At 52.4% G+C, this 25621-nt stretch overlaps 8 protein-coding genes across 8 annotated transcripts; 5 read left to right on the top strand and 3 right to left on the bottom strand.

Annotated features, from left to right (window-relative positions):
- Positions 1 to 145: 145 nt before the first annotated feature.
- On the top strand, positions 146 to 1969 carry erf2 (palmitoyltransferase ERF2; the record flags this gene model as incomplete). The annotated part of the gene is made up of 1 exon (XM_056905059.1): positions 146 to 1969. The coding sequence occupies one exon, from the start codon at positions 146 to 148 to the stop codon at positions 1967 to 1969; it is 1824 nt and encodes a 607-aa protein (XP_056769166.1).
- Positions 1970 to 3001: 1032 nt separating this feature from the next.
- Positions 3002 to 5650, top strand: N7458_001675 (putative histone-lysine N-methyltransferase (Ash1); the record flags this gene model as incomplete). The annotated part of the gene is made up of 4 exons (XM_056905058.1): positions 3002 to 4142; positions 4202 to 4575; positions 4631 to 4830; positions 4891 to 5650. The coding sequence occupies 4 exons, from the start codon at positions 3002 to 3004 to the stop codon at positions 5648 to 5650; spliced, it is 2475 nt and encodes an 824-aa protein (XP_056769165.1).
- Positions 5651 to 9945: 4295 nt separating this feature from the next.
- On the bottom strand, positions 9946 to 12063 carry N7458_001674 (uncharacterized protein; the record flags this gene model as incomplete). Its single annotated transcript, XM_056905057.1, has 2 exons — positions 9946 to 11916; positions 12052 to 12063. 2 exons carry the CDS (start codon positions 12061 to 12063, stop codon positions 9946 to 9948), a joined length of 1983 nt encoding a protein of 660 aa, XP_056769164.1.
- An 876-nt stretch (positions 12064 to 12939) lies between these two features.
- Positions 12940 to 13283, bottom strand: N7458_001673 (LYR motif-containing protein; the record flags this gene model as incomplete). Its single annotated transcript, XM_056905056.1, has 2 exons — positions 12940 to 13116; positions 13233 to 13283. The coding sequence occupies 2 exons, from the start codon at positions 13281 to 13283 to the stop codon at positions 12940 to 12942; spliced, it is 228 nt and encodes a 75-aa protein (XP_056769163.1).
- Positions 13284 to 13494: 211 nt separating this feature from the next.
- On the bottom strand, positions 13495 to 13757 carry N7458_001672 (uncharacterized protein; the record flags this gene model as incomplete). Its single annotated transcript, XM_056905055.1, has 2 exons — positions 13495 to 13707; positions 13746 to 13757. 2 exons carry the CDS (start codon positions 13755 to 13757, stop codon positions 13495 to 13497), a joined length of 225 nt encoding a protein of 74 aa, XP_056769162.1.
- A 6-nt stretch (positions 13758 to 13763) lies between these two features.
- On the top strand, positions 13764 to 14694 carry N7458_001671 (uncharacterized protein; the record flags this gene model as incomplete). The annotated part of the gene is made up of 3 exons (XM_056905054.1): positions 13764 to 13946; positions 14016 to 14113; positions 14175 to 14694. The coding sequence occupies 3 exons, from the start codon at positions 13764 to 13766 to the stop codon at positions 14692 to 14694; spliced, it is 801 nt and encodes a 266-aa protein (XP_056769161.1).
- Positions 14695 to 17373: 2679 nt separating this feature from the next.
- N7458_001670 (uncharacterized protein) lies at positions 17374 to 19876 on the top strand (the record flags this gene model as incomplete). Its single annotated transcript, XM_056905053.1, has 2 exons — positions 17374 to 18673; positions 18750 to 19876. 2 exons carry the CDS (start codon positions 17374 to 17376, stop codon positions 19874 to 19876), a joined length of 2427 nt encoding a protein of 808 aa, XP_056769160.1.
- Positions 19877 to 21716: 1840 nt separating this feature from the next.
- On the top strand, positions 21717 to 24220 carry sC (sulfate adenylyltransferase; the record flags this gene model as incomplete). Its single annotated transcript, XM_056905052.1, has 5 exons — positions 21717 to 21885; positions 22055 to 22082; positions 22199 to 22381; positions 22769 to 22914; positions 23022 to 24220. 5 exons carry the CDS (start codon positions 21717 to 21719, stop codon positions 24218 to 24220), a joined length of 1725 nt encoding a protein of 574 aa, XP_056769159.1.
- Positions 24221 to 25621: the final 1401 nt, after the last annotated feature.

The following is a 25621-nucleotide window of genomic DNA, read 5'->3' as shown; positions in this document are numbered from 1 at the left end:
TTGAAATCGCCGCCGATCTGCCTTGAAGCTCACAACTCAGCTCGATTACGCCGCACTGCTACCCCTCTTCAGTACAGCTTCCTGAGACGAAATATGATAGCGCGCACTGCCTGCTAGCCCAACCGAATACCTTTGCTATCTAATCATGGCGAACTCCGTAGACCGCCCCGATACCCGCGACACGAACCAGCATGTGTTAGGAATCCCTCGACCACCATCTGTTGGAGGAATCTCGTCCCGAGTCACAGATGTTGCGTCAGAAGATGGGGAGAACGCTCCGTCCTATACATCGCCGCCACCTTCGGTCCAACCGCGTACCTCTCTCTCCAGACGTGCTCCGCCGCCTAGTCGGAGCTCGATGGCTGCGTCCAGTCAGAGACCTGGTAGCTCGGGAAGCCGACTGAGCAGAACGCACATTCCATCTCTTACGGCCCAGGCCTTCTTTCGGCCGATGAGCTCGCAGCGACTGCAGGCACACCGAGGAGGACGGCCAATGACCAAGGGGACGGTATCCTCGACCGATGATTGGAACGACCAAACAAGTCAAAATCGCCGGAGTTTGATTTCGAACAGCACTATGCAACAAGGATCGCTTCCACAGGTGGATATGGAAGTGCCTCCATCACGGGGAACAGAGTTCACAGATCCCATTATTCCCGACCGAAACACCTCCAATGCCAGCCCAACAGGCAATACGACGGTTCGAAGTCTAGGTGAAAGCGTCCAGCTCCTTCGTGATCGAGATCAAAGAGACAAACCTCGTCCCGGCCACCTAAACCTCAGCGCGAACTATGTTGGACACCATGCCCAAGAGGTGCCGCCCAAGTCACCATTGTCTTTCCTGTCATTGCAGAATAAGGGCCCCGCACATAACCATCATCATTCCAGTCATGATACCAGAGGCCATGAGCGACTGTCTTCTGCTGGCTCATCTCCGGGACCAATGGATGTTAAGAAGCAATTGCCACGGGGTAATCTGGGCAAGAACTGGGAGTACTTTGTTGGCAATACCCTCTTCTGTTTCGGTGGCCGGTTCCTCAACTCAAGAGACAAGCCGATCAATATCGCAACAGGGTTCTTGGTTGTAGTTCCCTCAGCTCTGTTCTTTGGGTTCTCCGCCCCTTGGTTGTGGCACAATGTTTCTCCCGCAATCCCCATCTTATTTGCATATGTGTTCTATATTTGCTTTTCTTCGTTCGTGCACGCCTCCGTGGTCGATCCTGGAATTATGCCTCGGAACGTTCACCCGATGCCTCATTCAGGTACATCCGACGATCCACTTGCTGTTGGCCCGCCCACAAATGACTGGGTCATGGTCAAACTGGCCACGTCTGATGTTGCTGCCATGGACGTACCTGTCAAGTACTGCAAGACCTGTGCGATCTGGCGACCTCCTCGTTGCTATCACTGTCGAGTCTGTGACAATTGTGTGGAGACACTCGACCACCACTGCGTCTGGCTGAACAATTGCGTTGGCCGGCGCAACTACCGCTACTTCTTTGCCTTTGTCAGCTCGTGTACGATTCTCTCCCTTTTCTTGATCGGAGCCAGTCTTGCGCACATTCTGCTTTATATGAACCGCGAAGGAATCTCCTTTGGGGCAGCCATTTCCAAGTGGCGCGTACCGTGGGCAATGGTTATTTTCGGTATCATTGCGGTGCCCTACCCGACCTCCTTATGGATATACCACCTGTTCTTGGTTGGCCGTGGTGAGACCACAAGAGAGTATCTCAACTCCCACAAGTTCCAGAAGCAGGACCGTCATCGGCCATTCACTCAAGGCAACGTCCTCAAGAACTGGATCGCCGTTCTGGGGCGGCCTCGCCCGCCCACCTACATGCAATTCAAGCGTCCCTACCAAGAAGGAGACCAGCGCTATGCCATGCAAAAGCGAAAATTCCTCCCCCGCGATGTCGAGTCTCAGGCGGGAATTGAGATGCAAAATGTTGGCCCTCATCGGCAGGACTAATCCATGCACCACAACCTTCGCTGAACCGAAAAGAAAAGTGTTTACCGCATTTTTGCCTCAATTTCCGTGCTAACGACCCGTGAAGACGACGATATGATCTTGCATTTCTCGGCACCTAAGTCCATCTTTCTATTAATCTTGGGAGAGTTCCCATATACGGATTTTTAATTGTTCACTGTTAAACTTTACCTTTCATACCCTTCGTGCCATGTTTCTTTTTTATGTTGACTACATTTTGGCGGACTGAACTACTCTCCTGCCCTTGACATTCTCTGGATTTTCCTTTTCTTTTGGTCATGTTCTATTCAGTCCTTCGTGTCATTATGACCGTTTCACACTGGCTAATCCTAGCCATTCTCTCTCATCCACCTGTCTCTTTCAACATACTCCTTGTTTCTCTTTTGCTCGGGTCTCTTGTTCAAGATAAACTTCTGCGCACCCTCAGAGTGCTCGTTCCACGCTGGTTGAAAGCGTTTTGGAGTACCACTGAAGAATTACAATTCAGTCCTTTTCTCCGGCCTTTTTCCTATTTTTCCTGTTTCGTCCTATATCATCTGCGTCCCTGAAATCTTTAGAATGGGCAAAAATACCCAAAGTGACCTGGCTGAATAGAATTCAATTGTGCATAGTTCAAGTGCAATAAATCACGCGTCGAATGCGTTCTGCGGGGATGAAAGTTATGAGGGAGTTTTCGCATTCCACATCCAGGCCCTTTGGATTGTCCTGTTATATACAGCCCCTTTCTCCCATTGTCATACAATACCTCTCTAAGAACTGAATCAATACCACTTATCCACTGTACTCGTGCTGGTTTGAAAACCGAAGTCGAGTGTTGATGTTGCACGCGTCAGACATCCGCATCGCCCTAAATTGATAAGAAGCGCGCGGCTGCTGATCCTCCTACCTTCACCCACCCCTGATACAACCAAAAGCCTCCACGATCTCCTCGCCCACGACGCCCATCTTAAGGAAAGGCAGTCCTCTCCTCTTGTGGAACTGTATTTTGCCGGATATCGGCACCTCTTTCCCAACATGGCGCGCTTATCCTCCCTCATCTCCACGTCCGCGACTCCCGCAATCACCGACCTTCCCACGCACGACCACCCGGAAGACACAATGAGCCTCGACGTACCAGAACAGCTTCTGACACCAGAGAATAGCCGCTCTGAGACCTCCAGCAATAATGAAAACGCGTTATCTGAGGAGAAACCCGCACCCCGCCGGAGGTCAACACGTGTGGCACGCGCATCATTACAGGCGGCTGAGACTCTGGAGGCTACACCCGTCGAGGATGATGATGCTGCTGCCTCGACTAGCCAGGCTTATGTCGACAGCCTTGTCCAGGCAAAGCGAACTCGTTCCTCGCTGCGACACAGCATCGCCGTGATGGAATCATCCTTGTTCAACGGCACCGCTCTCCCCGACGACGATACAATTATGACCGACGGTCACCCAATGGCTCCCGACACACCAGTTTCGAAGTCTTCACAGGAACCACAAGCTGGAGATATGGCCACTTCGCTCCAACAGCGAACTCTGCGAAAGCGCGTGGAAAAGGCTTTGGCCGAAGATGCACAGACACCCAAGGCCAAAGCAACGCCAAAGAGCGATTCTCGCAATTCGGTGCGCCGCTCAACCCGCTTGAGCCTTGTCGATAGAGCGTCAGATCTGTTAGACCGTGCCAACAGTGTTCTGGGCAAGCGCTCGCGAGACTCGAATGGCAAGGGCAAGGAAGTCGGTCGACGTGCCAGCCTTCGGCCTCGAAACGTTGCGCCAGTCAAGGACGATGCACCTGCCCCCGCACCTGAACCTGCCGCGAAGAAGCGCCGTGTCTCTGAAAGTGACTTATCCAAGTTGCGCGAAGAAGAAACAAAGACTCATTCAGAAGAGCCGACTGCCCCAGCTCCCCCGCCTCGGTACAAGCCCAAGCGTTGGTTATCGCACGGGTTATACACGGGGCAAGAACCCTCCGACTCGCCTCCCAAGCAGCGTCGCAGCAAAACTTCTGCGAAGGCCAGCAATGTCCCCGCACAGCGACGTCTGCTTCCCATGCCCATGTTCACTGGGGCCCGCATAGTCAACATTGGCAGAGATTACGTTGTACCATTCGACATTTTCTCGCCGCTTCCACAAGGTCAACCAAAGCCGGACGAATGGCGCAAGACAAACAAGAGTGAGTTCTTGCCGTGCCTAATATCGATTTCGATAAGAATGAAATTAACCGTGCATTAGATGTTTTTGTTGGGGACGCTGCTAGCGAATGGAAAGCCAACAAGAAGCTGGAGTTGTCTACATGCATGTGCGAGGAGGAGACTGGCTGCGACGAGAACTGCCAGAACCGCTACATGTTCTATGAGTGTGACAGTGGCAACTGTAGACTCGGCCCAGAGTGCGGAAATCGGAATTTCAACGAGCTCAAGCACAGGACGAAGGCTGGGGGCAAGTACAACATCGGTGTCGAGGTGATCAAGACAGCCGATCGTGGGTACGGTGTCCGGAGCAATCGTACCTTCGAACCAAACCAGATTATCGTCGAATACACTGGAGAGATTATCACACAGTTTGAGTGTGAAAGGAGGATGCGATCAGTGTACAAGAACAATGAGGTAAGTATTTCCCCTACAGCAATTGTCTAGCTAGACGCTGACATGGGGGCTTTAGTGCTACTACTTGATGTACTTTGATCAAAACATGATCATTGACGCTACTCGAGGTTCCATTGCTCGCTTTGTCAACCACTCTTGCGAGCCTAATTGCCGCATGGAAAAGTGGACTGTCGCTGGCAAACCACGCATGGCTCTCTTCGCTGGCGATCGAGGTATCATGACTGGGGAGGAGCTGAGTTACGATTACAACTTTGAGTAAGTCTCTTCTTTATTATTCGACGCTTAGATCGGGACCGTGACTTACAATTGTATCAGTCCTTACTCGAACAAGAATGTCCAGCAGTGTCGCTGTGGATCGGATAATTGCCGAGGAATCCTTGGTCCACGACCAAAGGATAAAGATCAGCGAGCTAAATTAGAGGAGAAATCTCAGGGTGCCGAGAAGAAAACCAAGAAGGTTATTGGCAAGAAGCGAAAGATGGCCGATGCACAGGGCACGACCTCGCAGAAAGGAAAGAAGCGCAAGCTGCTGACCCCTAAGTCGATCAAAGCAGGTGTCAAGAAGGTCGTGGCTAAAGCCACCGCACGAGGAAAGGGAGCAGCAACCAAAAAGACGACCAAAGCCGTGGCGGCCACCGGCCGAGGTAAGGCTGCCAAGAACGTTAAACTGCCCAAAGTCAAGGCCGCATCAAGAGTCAAGGCTGCGGTTCGCAATGGACCCCGTTCAAAAGCGAAACCTGCAAAGGCAACAGCTGCCTCATCAGGAAATGGATCATCACCGCTTAAGCGGCCGTCTCCCGAGACCAAGAAGAAGATTTTGGCGCATGCTAAGGGCACTGGTCGTTCGTCTCCCAAGAAGTCACCTGCCAAGGCTAAGAAGACTGAGGCGAAGTCTCCTCGCAAACCTGCCGGAAGAAAGGCACCAACAAAGAGCCCAGTCAAAGCTCGAATGCCCATTTCTAAAGCCAAAAAGTCGAGCACGGTCTCCGGTCTTAAGGCGAAGAGAAGCTTGAAGGGCAGCGTGAAGAAGGCCGCGAAAAGCGTTGTGCGTACTGTGAGGGGGGAGAATAACTAAAGCCTTTCTTGAGTACTTTTGGTCACGTCCTGCAACGGCTTTATGATGATATTCAGAATCTTGACCTCGGTTTTGATCCGTCCGTGCAACTATGCTCGCATTCTTGACGTCTCAGCGCAGATCGCAACCTCCTTCACCTCGAGCTCGATTGTTTTGGTGTCTTGATTTGATTCTTCCTGGCCTCCTTCCGAGGCCCTCAATGATGGATATCAAGATAGCGTCATGTCAGGTTCGACCATGGTCATCAGATCAAACTCGCCTTTTACGCTTTGTACACCATAATGTTCACAATCACTGCCTTTTGGTAGTGTGTCCCCCGTTTTCTTCTTTCACCCCCTTTCTCTTGACTTTTAGCTAATTCCCCTTTTGGCATTCTTGTTTCTCGGCGCCTGAAATGCTGTTTTATTTGCTTGCGTCGTGGCTTTCGTCTTCAATGTTCCAGTTGAATTGATTTTATGTTTTCTCTTCTCTTTCTCTCTTTCTCTTTTCCACAATATTTTGCCGTTTTCATGTCCTTCTATGCACTCATGCCTACGAGGATGATACGTTTACTTTGCTCCGGGTGCGACGGTGAGATGGTTGACGATTGCTGGGTTCTGTACTGCCTTGAGCGATTGAGGATGTGCGATGCTGACTGAGTTGGGCGTTGGCTAAGCTCAGCTTGTGTGTAGGTAATACCTAATTGAGACAGATTACCTTGGAAAATTCAACATCTTTGGACTGGTGAAACCGGGTCTACATTCATTTTTCCCCTACAGCAGGAAGGTCCACGTAGAAGGCACTTCCATTCAGGAAACTTAGCTTGCTTTTCTTCGGTTCTCTTGGGTTTCTGGTTCTCAGGTACAAACATGTATACCATTGCGAGATATTATCATCTTCTGTTATGAAGAATGGAAACCCCTTGAAGAGGAGAAATATTTGATTTTGCCAAGGAAATGTAAACAAATATTTCTCTTTGTCCCCATGTCTCATAAAGATCATGTCTGAGATAGGGGGAGACTTCTGGTTTGCCAGTTGTGTGAAGTGATCCTGGAATAGGAACCATGGAAGCATTGTTGCATTATTGTCACGTTTCGATGGCATCGTTGATACCGGCATAAAGTCGGCAAACACCTGTCTGCAGTCCAGGTCTGTCGCACCAGAGACCATGAGGGTGTACTTGCTAAATGTAGAGTGAAGATTGCCCGAGGGACCGCTAGCAGTAGCGGAATCCGAGCTCCCAAGGCCAAAAATACCGGCCATAGGAATCTCTGTTTGCCGGTTTGGGTGTTCCTTTTCTGTGGAAGTCGTCCTTCTTCATAGCCCGAGTAGATGCGAAGAGAATCATAGCAGGCTGGAGTTTCATCAATTGATCAACATACCAGAGAGTGAAAACACTAGCACGCTCATTTGTTAGGAAATTAAGGCTCTTAATGTCCAGTCTCTCTGACTTCTTGGCGGCTGCAAGCAATTTCTCCCAGTCATAATATGCCAGAAGATCATAGGATCACGTCTAGCTTGGGCTTTGCACCGGCCTCCTTACTGCGTATCTCACCCTTCTCTGGTTCAACCTAGCCGTAGTTGGTCGATTGGAACGCAATATATTCGTCGATAAGGTCGCGAGTTGTCGTATTTTTATCCCGGAAGTCTCAGTCCAGGACGGTCTGTTCGTAGACGATACAATGGAGGACAAATCAGCAGCTGGCAGCATGTTTGTGGGCGGAGAGGCGCACGAGAGTCATGGAAATGACTGCCTGCTTCTCATATATGAGCGACCATGTCTGGAACTTCGGGCAGATTAGCAGATTGAATGTAGAAGGTGCTCATGAGATCGGTCTCACCACGATGGAAGGAGCCAAGAGAAAGAACAGTACAGTGTACTGCTCAATAAAGACCCGAGCCTGAAGAAGACAAGTACGAAAGGAGGAAGACGACGTTTGGGAGACGGGTCCGTAAGATCCTCTGTCCCCCAATTTTTGCAGGCGTTCTTTCAAAGTATGCTTTCCCCAGAGGAGTATAAATAAACAAGGTTGTCGAACAGCAAATATCTTCTCGTCTTTTGAGAGGACGAGCTTTTCGGCACTTTCTCGTTCGTATCTGAGATGGAGAGAGACTTGTGTGTCCCGCCTGGTTACGAATATAGAGCACGGTCCTTAGAGATAAGTTGTCTCCAGAGGAGCGTAAGCAAGCTCGTTAGACAGCAGAGATGATCTCCTCTGTGGACATGAGTTCTTCTGCACCATCTCATTCAGTGTTGATAGAACCATGTGTATTCAGCGTGGCTGCGAAGACTTGCCGCGAGGGAATTCCGGCTGCAAGATTCATAACATCCTTTGACCCGCCTGGGTCTTCATCTATCCGTCAGGATATACATCGTGAAGCATGCAAGTAATGACATTTCTGGGATCTGTTCCATACAAAATGCTGTGAGGTATTTGGCTTTGGCACGCAAGCTGCCAGTATGCCTCGTGCAGATCATGCCGGATTTTACTTTGACGCGCCTGTTCAGTCTTTGGTGAGAAGAACGGCTTTCTCGAGAAGAGAATGTATAGATAGCCGACGCAAGATTCAACTTTCTCCGTACAGTGCGCTTGGCCGGCGAGACGGGTCAATTTATTAGAACGTAGAAGGCCTTGGAGACTGGAATATGGGTCACCACAGGCCAAACGATGACCGGTACCAGAGGGATTTGTGATATAAAAATGGTTTCCAAATTGGTCAAATTCTTCCCGGAAGCGTGAACCTGGTTGTTGAGGTGTGTCCTTCGGAAAAGAAAGAGACTCGTTAGCCTCCTGGTTGGCCCCATATCGTCCGGAGTCGGTGCTAACCCGTGATATATATCGATTGATAAGTACTTGTGACGTTGACCGACCATCCGTTCTCAGTCATTGTCCGGGGCGAGGAATCTGGTACCATTCTACATCTTAAAGAAAATGTTAGAAACCGACAACCATTGGCATGGGCGTCTTTCAACAACCGGAGGACTGTCTTACCAAGCTGCCATCTCAGATAGTCTCTCGCGTATCGAGTCACCAGGGCCTTCCAAACCTTCGCTGGAAGTGTTTAGCCAGCGAGCTACCCAGGTGATTGTGAAGTGAATACTATATCGTTCATTCCGCTTGCTCTCAGAACCAATGCTATGATGATCACTTTCTTTCTGGGGATGCATAGCGTGGAATTTCAAACACTCAAAAGTTTCTATCGCCAGAGAGTATAGTAAACTCCATTCCTTAACGGATCAGGCTTCCCTAGGACTTGAAATAATCAGCCGTCATTCCTTGCGGGCAAGAAAAGATGAAAATTCAGTACCAGTCACACGGGATATCTCAGTGTACCCGCGGGTTCGATGCAATGATCCCGCCCAGTCCCCAGATGATTTTGAGACTGTTTCGTTCCTGATAGGCCGAGGGTTTAGCAGCTATCATTTGCTTTCGAGCCATTCGCTGACTGCCTGGATGTGCATTGGTTGCATGTGGAGGTTTTCGATAAGCCTCCAGCCTCTGTGTTCGGGGAAAGGATGTTGTTGAGTTGAAGCCGCTCTGGCAGGGGTCTGTTGACCAGACTGCAGCGTTGATGTGTCCATGGATGGTATTTGGTGTAGTCAAGCCCGGTGGTTGAGATCTCGGTATATATATTGAAGCGGCTGGAAAGACTGGGGAGAGAATATCTTAATAAGAAGCCCAGTGGAAGTGAAAACTGAAGGAGAAAAGCAGAGGGCGGGAGTCCTTTTAAACTCAAGCAACTTCTTTGATGTTTGTGTCCACTGTTTGTCAGGTCTAGAGGAAATTCCATTTGGACCAAGCCCACAATCGCCGCCTTCATTACAGATTGCGTCAACGCTCTGCGCTCATGCTAAGTAGACTGGTAACCAATTTGAGTATACACCGAGGAATAGTACACATAATGAAACCATGATCAATTGTAAACGCCGAGCCATACGCCACCCAGCCCGCAAAAGAATCCAAATAAGTACATTACTGATCAACAGGTAAGAAATAATCCAAACAGGCAGAACTGACATCCATGCTTTCATTGTACACAGGTAGAAACAATATAGATCATCTGTCTATAGGGAATAAGGGAGCTATGAAGTCTCAGACACTGGTGCGGGAGCAGCCTCTGGTTCTTCCTTCGTCTCCTCAGCCGCGCCCTCAACCTGAGGCTTGTGCTCTTCTGTTGTGGGCTCGGGGACAGGAACTGCCTCGGGCTCGGTTGCAGGAGCGGCTTCAGGATTCGGGGTTGACAGTGGTGCCAGCGGCTCTTCTGGTTGAGATTCTGATGCGGGTGTCGCTTCCAGGACTGTGGGCTCTGAGACCTCAGGTACGACTGGGTCCTGCACAGAAGGTTCCGCCGTCTGAGCTGTGGCGGGCCTCGGGCTCGGGCTCGGGCTCGGGCTCAGACTTAGTTTCAGGCTCGGTCTCCACTGGTGCAGCTGGCAATGGAGATGGTTCTTTGACAGGGGACTGAGTTGGGATAGTTTCCGCTGCGGGAGGCGCATCTCCCATTTCAATGTCCTCCTTGATATCTGTTGCCTCGGGAACAGGCTCGGACGCACTTGGAGCCTGTTGGGATTCCGTGGCCTCGGGAGCCGAAAGCGGTTCGACAGCAGGTTTGGACTCTTCAATTGAGGGCTGTGCCGATTCTTCAACTACTGGTTCGGGCTGTGGTGTAGACACCTCCTCCACTCGTTGCTCCACTTCTGGCTGCTTAGGAGGTTCTGATGGTGTTTCTTCGGGCTTCTCAGGGCTTGCAGATACGGGAGCCGGGATACTGCTTTCATCAGGTTTCGGTGTTGATTCTGGCTTGATCTCGACTGGCGTGATGTCGGTGGTCGCCTGAGCGGGCTTCTCCTCCTCAGCAGACTCTGGGGCTTGCGATTCTTCCTTTGGAGTTGGCTCGGTTGTTGATTGGACCTCAGCCGCAAGAGATTCTGTAGGAGCGGGCGGCTCTAATGATGCACTCTGTGAAAGTGGCTCACTTGGTACTTTAACATCTTCAGCAAAGACGGCGGGTGTTGCAGATGCAGAGATAGAAGCAGAAACCTCAGCATCTGATGGAGGGGTCTCAGCTTGGACTGTAGATGCCGTCGGTGGCTGGAGAGGTGGTTCTTCGGCAGCAACAGCCGGCTCTGAAGCTGGAGGTTGTGTAGCGGGAAGAACATCAGCCATTTCAACATCGTTTGATTGCTCTGCAGGAGTCTCGGCGGCAGGAGTCTCGGCGGCAGGTTGCTCGACGAGCTCATTGCTCGGTGCAGCCTGGGGCGTCTCTGGGGTCTTTGCGTCCATCATGGACTCATCACCCTCGTCACTCTCGTCACCTTCTTCACCGTCATCCTCATCCTCATCTTGACCAGACTGGTCCACTGACATTCGCGAGGCATCCTCACCCTCCCTGGCGCCGGCAACAGCCCCGTCAGCAGGAGCAACGCCGTGTACTGTTGCAGCATCGGCCCCTTCACCAGGTGCGAACATGACCTTCTTCTTCCGGCCTTTGCCGATGCCCTTACCCTTGCGCTTCGGAGGAGGCGGTCGGCGCTTGGGAGGTGTCATGACAGCAGCCGAGCCAGCCTCGGCAACAACTACACCCTCCGCATTGACGACGCCGACGCCCTCCACAACTGTTCCAGGAGCGGGCGTCTCCGCCGTCACGGGAACTTGACTTTGCTCAGCGATAGTCTGGACGTCACCGGTGATCTCGCCCTCAATGCGATGTCCCTCCGGCACCCAAACCTCGTAAATAGAGATGCTACCAGTCGCAGGATCAGTTCTCTTGATTTTGGTCTTCCTCATGGGGCCCGGTATCGCGCCGCCCTCCGCACCATTGCCATACAGCGAGGACAACCCAGGCCGTCTCTTCGCCAGAAATTCCACCTCCGCAGGCTCCAAATGCTTAGGCAGGGTCGTCCACTTGCGGTTCGTGAAGCTGCGATCCGCCATGTGGACGGTTGCACCCTGATCCTCCCCATCTGTCCCTTCCTCCTTCTCCTTTTCAACTGCCCGACCAGTTGGGCGAATGTAGATGCAGCCTGCGCGCGCAGCGCGCAAAAGTGCCCGACTCATGGCCGGTAGAAGCTGACTGTCTCGTGGCATGGGCAGCTCTGGCAGCGCGGTATTTCCGCCAGGACCATCACCTAGCTCGGGGTCTTCGCTTTTTGGTGCCTGGGAGATGGTGTGTGGCTGGCGCGACCAGCGGCGGACAGGCAGGCCCTCAAAGACATCGTGGTCGATTTGGCCGGTTCGGGAACGATTAGCGTTGTCGAGGTGACGCCCTGAGCGCGAGGCTCTGAACTGTATCGAGATTTAGTAAGATTCATCATGTCAATTGGACTAGCTTGCATCCCTCAAGTATCCACCGGGTTGAAGTAGCTTGTCATGGACAGGATGGATAGGGACCGGGGTGGCCATGTAGGGCGATGGACATACGTTAGATGGCATGATGAGCGACCCTGCAATTCCTAGCGCACTTCCAGAGCCGAAGAGATTGCGCTCGTAGAGCGAAGTACTACCAGCACAATGGCGCGATAGGGTGGGGAGCTGGAGAGTAGATGAGCGGAGCGGAGCGTAGCGTTGATCCCGTCGCGTTGCTTTGCGGATGGCGCTGTCCGCCCCGTCAGAATGGTCACGTGATGATATCGCATGAGGAAGACTCGTACGACGAGCTGCCAGATTAACGCTGGGATTTACGAGCAGAGCAAAACAAAGACTGGGAGAATTTCTATTTGGGTACTCGGGAGAAATGGATTTGCCCACAGTGGCTGCGCTCGCACTATAAATACAGAGAAAAACGAATCTGGTTCAACTTTGCTGGCCAAGGTAAGTCGACTACTCGTCCAACGAGATGAGATAATTGCAGTTCCTCCAGTCGCTTCCAATCAGGTCCTCCAAATTGATCATCAATCGAAGAATTAGTCCCAGCTGTTTCGACGTCAGCATTTGCACGGCCGGAAGGAGCGCGATGTCTCTGGTGGGGATGATTGTACATACCCAGTATCCTTCTGCCGGACAATGCCTCCTTTATCTCCCGTCTCCTTTCCCTGAAGAATGGCGTCAGTTGAGTAAACAGGCGGTTTAGGACGATCTAAAAGTTCTTACAGTCTTCTGGCCCTCAACCACCAACTTATCCAACTGGTAGAACTGGCTGATGACCGTTTGCCTCTGTAAAAAAGTATTAGCGTCTCTGACGTGAAGCATCACCAAGGATATGCTGAGGCTTTAACGAGACGGAATGCTTCGGTGCCAGGTGTGGCGCACGCCTTGAGCGCCATCACCTATCCACCGAAGAAACCCCTCAATGCGACCCCAACAAGAAACTCAACCACTAACCTTCAGCATACGCAGGTTCTGCAAGCCATCCTGGATCAACTCCTGTATCCGACGCTCCTCTGTCTCGTTCTTATGTTCGCGGAATGAGTCTCGCGTCTTGCGGCGGGCGTAGTCGCGGAAGTTGAAATTGGAGAACTGGGACGATTGGCGCAGGAGAGAGCGGAACTGTATGGTATCAGACACCTTGTTAGCTTCCTGGGACGATCATAACCGTAGACCCTTGAGGCTGATGGGAAGATATGGCCTTGGAGAGTCTGATATCTCATCCCGACAAGACGTACCAAAGACCGCACCTGGAACGCGGTGTCACGCTGCAAGGTGGCCACGGACATGATGGATGACGAAGTAAGGTAGATAGGCGGGAGACTTGACGGGTAGGATCGAGAAGCACCGATAGAGAACTCGTAGGTTACGAGGTGAAGCGCACAGCGACGGGTATAAACCGTGTCAACGGAGGTGGCGGTTCAGGATTCCCACGCAGTCACAGTCACGAAGCGCTCTGGGCCAAACGAGAGGGTTTAGACCACGCCGATAATGACCAAATCAACGATGGATAAACAGCAGACCGAGTTCAGGTTCGGCAGAAACGAAGTGGCGAAGAGCACCGAGAGTTATGTTCCCCGGACGAAGCGCAGGGCGGGAAATTCTTTTGCGTTCGGAGGTGCCAATGACGGAGTTACCGGGGCCGAGCTTCTGCGCTCCACGGTTCTTCTGCTTCAATCGCGTCCCCCACAACAACTGCATCAACACATTAGCCTGTACAGTTGAACAGAGGGGATTAGGTGTTTACCTACCTCTTTCCCCATCATATCATGGCCCAGTTTCCTACACCACCGCCGTCGCGTCCAGACTCGGAGGCCCCCGACCCTGTGCCTAAGCCTGCGGAAGCTTCCTCGGAGTTGATGCAGTCGTTGGATGTGCTGCTTGAACGGTATTTGCACCTGCTGGATCGACAGCAGAATTTGCAGTCAGGACTGGCGAAGCAGTTGTCTTCGGTATGACCCTTTTTTTTTCGTTCCGGAGGGCTTGGCCCCAATATGGCATGATGCTAAAGGCACGGGTAGGGCTTTCTTTCCCTGGCCCATGCAAACTACACTTGTCCTCCCGGTCGGCGATATGGTGCAGACTATTACGATGAGCGGATGAAGGCTACTCGAAAGATGTGAGCATGAGCTTGGATACTCAAGCTATTGGATAATTGTTAATGCGTTGTGATTTAACAGATCTATTCATGCCTCATCCGAAGCGGCCGTTTCTAAAGACAGTACGGAGGAGCAGGATGGCGCCGACAGCTGTCGCCCGGACGAATTCGAGTATAAATTTAACCTAGAGAAGGTTGATAACCGCCCGGCTGAGGAGGACTCCGACGAGACCGACACAAAGGACAATTCATCGACAGAGCCTCCGGAGACCAAAGTATCAATCAACGACACTGTCGCGCCCGCAAGCGAGCCCAACACACCAGCATCTCAAGATGCTAACAAGGATGGGGAGCCTCCAGCACCTCAAGAGACCAAGAAAGTTCGCAAGAAGTTCCGCTCCGACGATCCTATCTACTGGTACGGCATCCTAGTGCCGCCGTCGCTGCGCACCGCCCAAAAGTCCTTTACAGATGCTATACAGACCCAAGTGCCCGATCTGGCGGGCACGATCGTGGAAATGCGCGCATTGGAAGAGAGGATTACCCAGGTCCGCACCAATTTGGGGATCGACAATTCCAAGGGAGCATCGACTGATACATAGAGTGGGTCAAATTTGGGATTGAATGCACGAGTTCAACCCTGCGGCGGTTGCGATATGGGGACCATTCTGGATCCCCTCGATCTGGATGGAGTACTCGGTGGTAATGTCAACTGTACTCCGCTGCTCCCAGCCCCCCTCACAATAATAAATACAGTCTCAATTTCGGGGAGGTTCAAAATCATGCAGTGTGACCCGCTTGGGGCTGAAGAAATCCTGTCAAGCTCAAGGGCTCCACGTCGTCACGAACGGTGGGTGTCAGCGAACAGGAATATACGGAGCACTCCATACTGAATTCAGTTTTCTCCGTACCTAGTAGGCTAGTACATAGTAATAGTCCCGACTGGCGCCGGAGCACGAGGTTATATTGAAGTCATAGTAGGAACTGGTTCTATAAAAAGGATACGGACCGTTCTAGACATGGCTCTCCCCCTTTTTCTACTCCATCGAGTATAGATTGAGAATTGCTCCCCAAGTGGATGAAATTATAAATGTCAACGAGAACCGTACTGTAGTCGGGTAATCCTAGCCGGCCGTTAGCAAGTTTCCATGTTTTCAGTCCCGACTCTTTCCCGAAGCGACCAGCTCCGACGCCAGCCAGACAAGAGTTTAAGGCGTGGCGTTGAAGTTGGAGACATCGCTTGTGTCAAGACTAAAGTGCCGAAGCAGAAGTACTGAATGATCTCTTAGTCGGATGCTTGTTGACCTGCAATGATTGGAATATTATTGCCTCCCGACCGGATTACTATGCCCATGAATCATAAAATAGTAAGCAAACGTGAGATTAGGTATATAAATGATCCCATCCAAAGGACAGTAAACAGTCCCAATCAAAGTCATCAACGGCAGGAGGAGGAGGAGGAGGAGCTAACTTTAAGCGAGGCCCCTCAACCTGAGACGTAGCGTCGGAGACTAACTCCTGGAACGCACCCCACTGGTGCAACGCCCTCAACATCGCTCGGGACTCGATTCGCTGTAATAGCTGTGCTCGGCCCCAAACGACATCCCCCAGAATGCCATTGCGCACCTCTGATTCGGCGCAAGGTTTCTCGTTTGGTTTCTGATCCAGTCGGAGTCGGACCCATCCGGTCTGGCTACTAAGCCCCTGCCGAAGTCTGACAGCTATCGTCTTGGGTGAAGCGACCTGAAACCAATCCCTGGGAGACACGGGATATTCACAATGCACCCATCAGTATGCAAGAAAGAGGGGGCTGGGTGATGGAGGGATTGGTTTGAAGGATTCTGGTATGTGACTATGTTCAGTCAGGATGCATGATGTCCTGGTTGCGGGAGCCTGGAGGTCAATCTCTGGTTGTTCTTTGTTCATTCCAAGAGATACGAGAAGACGACGGGACTCGGACCAGCAGAATTAATATCGCGAGATATTAAATGGGTCCGAACCAACACGACGGCGGGATGATAGTACGACACTGGGAGTAATACGGAGTCCCGGAGTCGCTCTGGGTGCGAGGGCCACTCTCCCCCCACTGGAGTTGCGGCGGCGCCTCGTGGGAAATTGAAGGAATTAATCTAATTGAGGGTTGAGCTAGATGACTTTGGTGTCAGGCGGGGCCATTCTGGTTGCTTTTCTTAGGCTTTTTTTCGTAGTGTTTAGCCTCTGTGGCTAATGGTTGATGGCTCTACTGCACTCCAGAGAGGAGTGTGTGACTCTGGTCGACGGGTCGAGAGGTTCCACGCCTCTTTCTCTCTCCTCTTTTCCCTCGCCCTCCGTGTCGCTCTCTTTTCCTTCGAGGAGCTTGAGGCTCTTCCCTTTCCTAGTTCGGTACTTTGCTGTAAGTTGTGATATCGACTTCCCTCAAGAAAACCCTAGAAATCCTCTTTATAGTCGGGCACACGACATCTCCCATGGCCCGCGTCGAACAGACCGAAAGTACCGGTTATGCCAGGCAGAACACAATGAATAACACCCTTCTCCAGGCTCCTGCTTGACACATCGCCGGTTTGATACTGGCGACTCCGTTTTGTTCCTCTCCTTCCATCGTGACACAGTCTTCCATTGTTGACTTTGTGGTAAGCCTTTCATGTCAAGCCTGGTTGAAACCAAAACAATGCCTTGGTGGACTGTCTGAAGCAAGATTCTGACTGAGATACCAGAGGCATTGAATGCCCTTCCATTCTTTTGTGACTTTGATTGCCAGCCTGGACCCGTGGATTCCAAGCTCGTCTCCTCAATTCTAGCTTCTGCGAATTCGCATTCGAGTATCGTTCGACAAGGCATTCGCTGCAGAACTGCAGTATATTGGAGCTCTTTCCATTCGTTTCGCGTTCTCGCATCTACATTCGTTTCTTCCTCGATCAGGGTATCGAGTCTTTCGAATTTCTCACTGCATTCACTATCGTGCATCATCAGGAGAACTGTCTTCGCTTTCTTCCCGTCCGACCTCAAAAGACCCTTTGCGTGTTACTTCATGCCACGGAAAGCCCCAGTTTCGCATCTGAACTCGTCACTACGACATTTCCGAGCATAATTTCCATTCGCATTACCGACTAGACCCCAAGACGCCAGAATCAATGAGTTCGAATCCTCCTGGAAGCGGTGGGTCCAACCCAAATCCCTCAACAGGACCTGATCGCAAAGGATCCGTAAAGAGAGCCAGAGAGTTGCTAGAAGCGGGTGTTCGTCCAACTCGAGCCTCGCCGCCAGTGCCAGTGCCGGTTCCCATGCCCAGGCCTCCTCCTCCTTCAGGATCTCGCCCATCTCCCGCTGCTAGGAATCTTGCCCATCAGACGCAATGGCCTCTTCCTGATTCGGGTCTTCCACCACGGCCGCTACAGCCTCAGCCTCTGAATCCTCAGTATTCTAGATATCTGGTTCCCCGTGGCCCTCCCCCGTTCCGGCCACCACGTCCCAGCGAGGTTCCCTCGCAAATTCCTTCTCCTTCAATTTACTCTGTACGCAGTGGCGTAGAGTCCGAGGTGGGTTCGGTCTATCCCATCCTACCAGCTCGCTCTTTCTCGCACCCCAAACCACTCTACGTGCAACACCAGCAGCGACCACGGTCATCTACGCATGACGGCCCTGCGAGTCCAACCAGTACCGTCGACTTGACCCCTCGCATCTCCATCGCCACGGACGAGCTATTCCACCGTCAATCGACAGCTTCCGGCTCATCTGATGCCCCGGATATGCCGCCAATTCCACTTCCTGAACCGCCTTACCCGCAAGAGAACTCTCGACACCGTGGTACAGGTCTTGCACCCCCACCAAATAATCGCAAATCTGCGGTGTCTCCGATCCCAGAGGAACTCTCCAACCCCCGCCAGACGTTAGGTTCGCTGGCGTCTAGCCGCGCGATTCCATCCAGCTGGGGTTCTGGTCCACCCGAGTCCGAGATTTTCGGCGCATACCTGGATAATGAGTCGGACGATGAGAACAATAAGCATGGCCATCAAGAAGAGAACGTCACTCTCGTCCGAAATGCTAGTCTCGGCAAGCGTGGCAAGCCCACCATGCGCACAATCATGAAGTCAAATCCCAACTCTGAGGTCAACCCCGTCCCCGACGTGCCATCCTCGAAACCGCAGGAGTATAACTGGCAGCATACAGCCGCTGAGACCGCTGGTGGGCTTACCATCGGCACTGCGGTCAGTCAAGTTTTGCATGCTCCAAGCACAGGCCTCCGGACATCTGTTGCGACGGGATCGGATGAGTCCTGCGTGGACCCTGAGAAACCACGGTTCGCGCAGCAGCAGGATCGCCCGGCATACGATTCAGCTTTGGAGAAGGAGATCGAGGTCCTGCCAAGGGCTGCACCTACCATGAGTGACAAGCGACCCGGTGGCAAGAAGCCTCCGCGTTTGAACATGAACGCTGTCCGCGATGCCGAGGCACGCGGCAGTTTGTCCAGCCTGTCTGATCTGATTCGACGCGCTACCAAGCTAGCCTCCAATCTCGACCGGGGCAAGACCGCCAGTCGATGTGATATGTTGGGCGCAGATGCCGACTTTAAAGCTGCATTGGGTAAGTATATCAAGAAACGGGCATCGAATACACGGCTCCATTACAAGTGAAATGCTGACTCTCTTTCTCTCTCCAGGTGAACCAGGCCGCCGGCGTGGGTCTGGTTCTATATCCGATATCCTTACCTCCTTCCCCCGCCCAGGCTTCCAAACGCCAGAAGGCCGCAGCTCGTGGCCGGTCTTCTTCAGTCGATCAGGTCTGCGCAACGTGGAGCCTCTCCACTCTCACGACGAGGACCCGAATGCCACACGACCCGCCCGGAAATGCTGCGGCATGCCTCGCAAATGGTTCATCCTGCTATCCGTCCTACTCTTCATCATCGTGGTGCTAGCCATCCTACTCCCAGTTTTCCTCGTCGCGGTTCCCAAGCAGAACCACAACAGTTCCAACTCCTGCGCGAGCACGAATCCCTGCCAAAACGGCGGCGTGAGCGTGTCCGGTGGCTCGGAGTGCTCATGCGTGTGCTCAAACGGGTACACGGGCTCTCAGTGCACGGTATCCGGAGACAGCAGCTGCGTCACGTCGGTGGTGAACAATGGCATGATCAGCAAGAACGCTACGATGGGCAGTGCCCTGCCGGATGTGTTCAGTGCGTCGTCGAGTAAATTCAACATCGCCCTGGACTCGGTGACCCTCATGGCGCTTTTCAGCATGAACAACGTCTCCTGCAAGACGGAGAATGCCCTCGTCTCGTTCGATGTCCAGACTAGCAGCAGCAAATCCCGCCGCGCTGTTTCTCTCCCCGTAGATCTCCCCGAGTCTCCAGACGACCAGGGTACTGCCCTGTCGTCTGAGCTCGACTCGACCGAGCCCACTCCAGTCCTAGCCCCGCGGTCGGTGGCTACCTCGAACGGAATCATCTACGACAACAGCAACACCGCCACCCACAGTGCGACTAGCACTGTGCCCACGGCGACGGCGACGTCCATACCAGCCAAGACGGATGCCAGCACCAGCTCTAGCAACAGTACCGGCAAGAGCGTGCCAAGCGAGGTCATCGAGTTCTCTCAGGTAGCAGTGCTGTACATCCTGCAGAAGACGGGCTCTCTTACATCCGCGATTTGGTCCGAAGGGCAGATCGACACGTATCTAGCTGACTCGTACGCGAACGCGACCCATCCCTCGCTCGAGTTGATGGGATCGTATAACCTGGACTTTGCGAAGAAGACTATCACGCTGCGCAATGGGACGGTGGTTAGCTGAGTTGGGGGAGTTATTAGCAGTGCGGTACTTAACTATTCTAGTACAGACCTACTTGTGAGGACTGATGAGAGGTGTTAGGGCTTGGAAGAATGGGAATATGAAGGAATAAACGCTATACCTACTGGGCAACATGTATATACAGTTTTAGTAGTGTAGGGCTAGGACTCGGACTTGGACTTGGAGATATCGATATCGTTAATGGATCCATCCTCGATGTACATACGGTTTTTAATGCGAGGGAGTCAGGGAGTCAGGGCCGATCTGGGATTCCAGAAGAATATCTATTGGATTTGGGAGGTATCCTCCGTATTATTGCAAGAGTTGTAGGGTATAATGTCTGAGTGTATACAAAACTATAGACGGAGACCAATCCTAAGGCATGAAACTATCTAAGGCTGTCACTGTAGCACATCTATACATACTCCGTGCACGAAGGACTGGAATGTCTGGCGAATGTCTGAGTGTATATGTGGCAGAGTCCGTAGTCCGCAGTCCATCTTTATACGGAAGAGCAGATACATCTCCGTGGAGATGTACGGACATACAATATCCAGTATCCATTATAACTAGTACATAGTATGTACTATACCCTTTACAAAACCCATCCCCAATCGTCTCCAATTTTACCGTCTTACCAATCCACAACAAGCTTTTCCACTCGTCATCCCCAAATGCATTTGACCCCAAATGTCAAGGCCAAGCCCACTAGTCCCCATTGGGCGATGTCAATCACGACATTCCGCGCGGAGGTTGCGTGATGGTCACGTGAGAGCAGAAAGCCGGCAGGTTGCCAAATTTTCTTGGGTGGCTTTGATCACGTTATTTCGGCATTCAAGGCTGATGATCGGTATAGATCGGTGCGGGAGTATTAATACTGTACGGAGTAGATCTGGCTGTATATTTGAAGTGTAGTATCAACGGTGATTTCGATCAGAAAGACTTCAGTGCAATTGACTATTTCCCCCTGAATAATTCTCCTGTTCAATGTTCAGGGATCTATGACGGACTCCGCCCGGAGGAAATGCCGCCCCCTGAAAATCCCCGCCATAAACGAGTACGGGCCTGGATTATTGGAAGATGGTGACTATGTCATAGTTTCATACTGTAGTTAGTTAGATGTTTTAGGGTGGTATATGTGTTAGGAGTATATGGAGTCTATATAGTACATATACGTTAATGTCGGGGCCGAATTTATCATCCTCGTCAAGATACCGTAGTCTGAAACCTCGACCACGCAAGATAGTAACGGCTGCCACGAGGTCAATTGGAAACAGTAGGCCCTGGTCAAGAAATTGATAGTCGTCGCAGACTCGCCGTGCCCTGGGTTCCCCGGCAGCGGGCCTCCTGGCTGGATGAACTGGGATGAAATGGACCCAGCCAAGACCTCGAGGGGCTCCACCGTTGACGAGTCCTGTGGTGGCCAGGGCCTGGATGGGATCTGATCTTCGGGCAGGAGAGGGGACCAGTACGTATGTGTATTGTCGGATACTGAGTACCTACGGTACTCAGTATCCTGTCCTCCGTACGAAGTCCTGGAAGGTGGGGTGGAATGCGTGGAAGCTTCTCTGCGCTGTCGTGCTCAGTCAACCACTTTAAGGCCCTTGGGACCCGGGTTCTTGCACTTTCTCATTCTTGTTCCTTGTTCCTGTTCTTCTCTTCTCTTCTCTTTTTCTCCCTTTCATCCCTCTTCCTCCCCGTGTTTGCCTCTCTGGGTTGTATATTATTCTACCGGGGAACATCTCAAAAGTCCTTTCTCGTTTCTTTTGGACCATTCTACCTGTCCAATTCTTATCATCCTCCTCCTCCTCCTCCATTCTCCAACCCTCTTCCATATAACATCATGGCCAACTCTCCTCACGGTGGTGTCCTGAAGGACCTGCTCGCTCGCGATGCTCCCCGCCACGACCTGCTCGCCGCCGAGGCCGAGTCCCTCCCCGCCGTCGTCCTCACCGAGCGCCAGCTCTGCGATCTCGAGCTGATCATGAACGGTGGTTTCTCTCCTCTGGAGGGTAAGTTCTCCCAGTGTCAATTGAATGATTTGTCATCCATTACGCGCCGTCAATTCCTTGATTCGGTGGTTTCTTTGCTTCCTGCGGCGTGGAATTTACTTTTTTGGGGGGTGCGGGCGGAGATGAATAGAGGGGTAAAATGTAAATTGCTGACGCCGATCTCGCGCAGGTTTCATGAACCAGGCCGACTATGACCGGTACGTTCCTGTTCCGCCCCTCCTGCCATAAAGATGATGCGATGAGGCGCTTGGAATGGCATTCGAGCCATTCCTTTTTGCTCGGCCACGAATAACCTCGCTAACACATGGTCCAGTGTCTGCCAGGACTGCCGTCTTGCCGATGGCAATGTCTTCTCGATGCCCATCACCCTCGACGTGACCCAGCAGATCGTTGATGAGCACAAGCTCAATGCCGGCGCCCGCATTACTCTGCGCGATTTCCGTGATGACCGCAACCTGGCCATCCTGACCATTGACGATATCTACCGCCCCGACAAGTGAGTTTGAAACCCCTACCCGGTCTCCCCGTTCTCGCCAATGTTCTGGTTTTCCTTGAGGGGTGGCGGTTGCTTGCTTTGTCTTGGCTGGTTCGGAGGTCCGCTGCCGATCCCCGCAGATGCCCTGGCACAACTGCAACGCCCGGCGTGCAGAGACCGCTAGACGGAACCTTCGGGTTAGAAAGGGACGAGGCTGCCGCCGCTCTGTCTCCGATTCTACATTGGTGACCGGTGACCGACTGGAATTGGCATTGGCATTGGCATTGGCATTGAACGGCGTCCGTGGTCGCACGTCTTGATTTCCTTACGCAATGAGGGTGCCCACGGGCGGCTCGTGCTTCTTAGTGGATCTGGTTGCTGACGTATTCGTTTTCCCCCTGATTCTAGGAAGAAGGAGGGTGAACTCGTCTTTGGCGGTGACCCCGAGCACCCTGCTATCGTTTACCTCAACCAGACTATCAAGGAGCTGTACATTGGTGGCAAGATCGAGGCTGTCAACAAGCTGAACCACTACGACTATGTCGGTCTGCGCTGTATGTTTTCTCCCGCCCGAATTGGGACTGAAAAGTGCAATTTAAGGACCGGGCCTGCCAAGCGCGGACCATCAAGACAGCGGAATACTAATCTAATCGCTCGATAGACACCCCCGCCGAGCTGCGCGTCCACTTCGACAAGCTGGGCTGGTCCCGCGTCGTCGCTTTCCAGACCCGCAACCCCATGCACCGTGCTCACCGTGAGTTGACCGTCCGCGCGGCTCGCTCTCGCCAGGCCAATGTCCTGATCCACCCCGTCGTCGGTCTGACCAAGCCCGGTGACATTGACCACTTCACCCGTGTCCGCGCCTATGAGGCCCTCCTCCCCCGCTACCCCAACGGCATGGCCGTTCTGGGTCTGCTCGGTCTGGCTATGCGTATGGGTGGTCCTCGTGAGGCCATCTGGCACGCTATTATCCGTAAGAACCACGGTGCCACTCACTTCATTGTTGGCCGTGACCACGCCGGTCCCGGTAAGAACTCCAAGGGTGTCGACTTCTACGGCCCCTACGATGCCCAGCACGCCGTCGAGAAGTACAAGGATGAGCTCGGCATTGAGGTCGTCGAGTTCCAGATGGTCACTTACCTGCCCGACACCGACGAGTACCGCCCCGTCGACCAGGTTCCCGAGGGTGTCAAGACCCTGAACATCTCCGGTACTGAGCTGCGCCGCCGCCTGCGCACCGGCGCCCACATTCCCGAGTGGTTCTCCTACCCCGAGGTTGTCAAGATCCTGCGCGAGTCCAACCCCCCTCGCAACGCCCAGGGTTTCACCATCTTCCTGACCGGTTACATGAACTCCGGCAAGGATGCCATTGCCCGTGCTCTGCAGGTTACCCTGAACCAGCAGGGTGGCCGCTCCGTCTCCCTGCTGCTGGGTGACACCGTCCGCCACGAGCTCTCCTCCGAGCTGGGCTTCACCCGCGAGGACCGCCACACCAACATTCAGCGCATCGCCTTCGTCGCCTCCGAGCTGACCCGCGCCGGTGCCGCCGTCATCGCTGCCCCCATCGCCCCCTACGAGCACTCGCGGAAGTACGCCCGCGACACCGTCTCCCAGGCTGGCAACTTCTTCCTCGTCCACGTCGCCACCCCTCTCGAGTACTGCGAGAAGACCGACAAGCGTGGTATCTACACCAGTGCCCGTCGCGGCGAGATCAAGGGCTTCACTGGTGTCGATGACCCCTATGAGGCTCCTGAGAAGGCTGACCTCGTTGTTGACTGCTCCAAGCAGTCTGTTCGCAGCATCGTTCACGAGATCATTCTTGTGCTCGAGAGCGAGGGCTTCTTCGAGAAGTCCCAGTAAATGGGTGACTGGCCTTGCTGGATGATTTGATTGATGGATCTTGTTTATTTTTTCTTTTTTGGAGCTACATTTCCCATAGAGATGTCTATTTGCTTTTTATTTGCAATTGGATTCCCCTAAATTAGATGTTCAAATTCGCATTTTTTTTACTGCAACTTTGTGCGTTCTGATTCTTGTGCAGCGTAATGTAGGTCTCGTTCCCCGTCTCTAATCTTTCGATTCGCCTTCTCCTGTCTCCCTTGCCTCGCCATATTTTCACACTCGACTACAATGCTGGATTTCTTGACGAGTTGGTGTACTGTATCCCCTCATATGAAGGCTCATCCGTCTGGGAATGACAATGAGCGCATTTGGATTAGTTAGCGTGTTATAGTTAACTAACTAGTTAACTAACTATTGGCCAATAGATTAGCTAACTAAAATATCCGATGTCTCCAAATTGGATAGGTTAGTAATGGGGCTCGACTGTCTGCTCAGTCATCAACGCGTGTTTCCATTTCTACACGCGCAATCCCCTAATAGCCTGCCATACACTCTGCCATGGCTACAAACAACTCTACTACGACTATACACAAGCGCAAGCATGATGAGATTGCCGCCGAATTGCCTACCCAAGAAGACCTCTCCCAGGGGCCTGGGCCCTTAATACCTTCCTCCGAACCTCCACAGCTACACCTACCTAGTGGTTTAGACCTAGAAAGCCCATACGCGGTCTTCACCCACGTTGTTAGCGAAGAGATCTTCGAAATCATCAGCCAGTCTGCCAACGCATATGCGCAGCGAAAGCGAGCGGAGGCGAATGATTCAACTACTACTGGACGTACGTGGAAGGACACCACTACCGCAGAGATTAAGGTCTTCTTTGGCATTCTTATCTATATGGCTATTCACATATCGCCACGCATGGATCTCTACTGGCAGCAGGATGAGAGAGCGGGGCCACTACATACTCCACGGCTTTATATGGCCCTCAAGCGCTTTGAGCAGATTAAGGCGATAGTCAAGGAGCTGGAGATTCCTACTGCTATCAATGACTGCATCCACCACATGGGTGGTGAAGATATTGCAAATCGGTATAGGGCTTCTTATGAGAGTCATCGGAAGAGTGAGCGTAATTGGTTCCCGCTTCTCTTCTTCTTTTTCGATGCTGCAATCGTTGATGCCTTTCGCATTCAAATTACCTACAAGAAGCAGCAGGGGGCCTCGGCTAAGGAGCGACTTAGCCAACTAGATTTTCGGAGGAAGCTCTACCAGAAGCTCTTTTCATTTGCACCTTCGCCAGTACCGATACCAGTACCTGCAGTACCTGGGTTAAACCACCGGCGGATTTATTTCGATCAGAGAAAGGCTTGTATTTGGTGCCAGTATAAGAGGGACAAGGGCAAAAAGGGCCAACGGGCT

The sequence above is a fragment of the Penicillium daleae genome (assembly GCF_028827525.1).
Source record: "Penicillium daleae strain IBT 16125 chromosome Unknown utg000002l_segment0_segment0, whole genome shotgun sequence".
NCBI classification, from domain to species: domain Eukaryota; kingdom Fungi; phylum Ascomycota; class Eurotiomycetes; order Eurotiales; family Aspergillaceae; genus Penicillium; species Penicillium daleae.
Note: the sequence above shows the minus strand (reverse complement) of the source record. Positions and strands in the feature narration are given on the sequence as shown.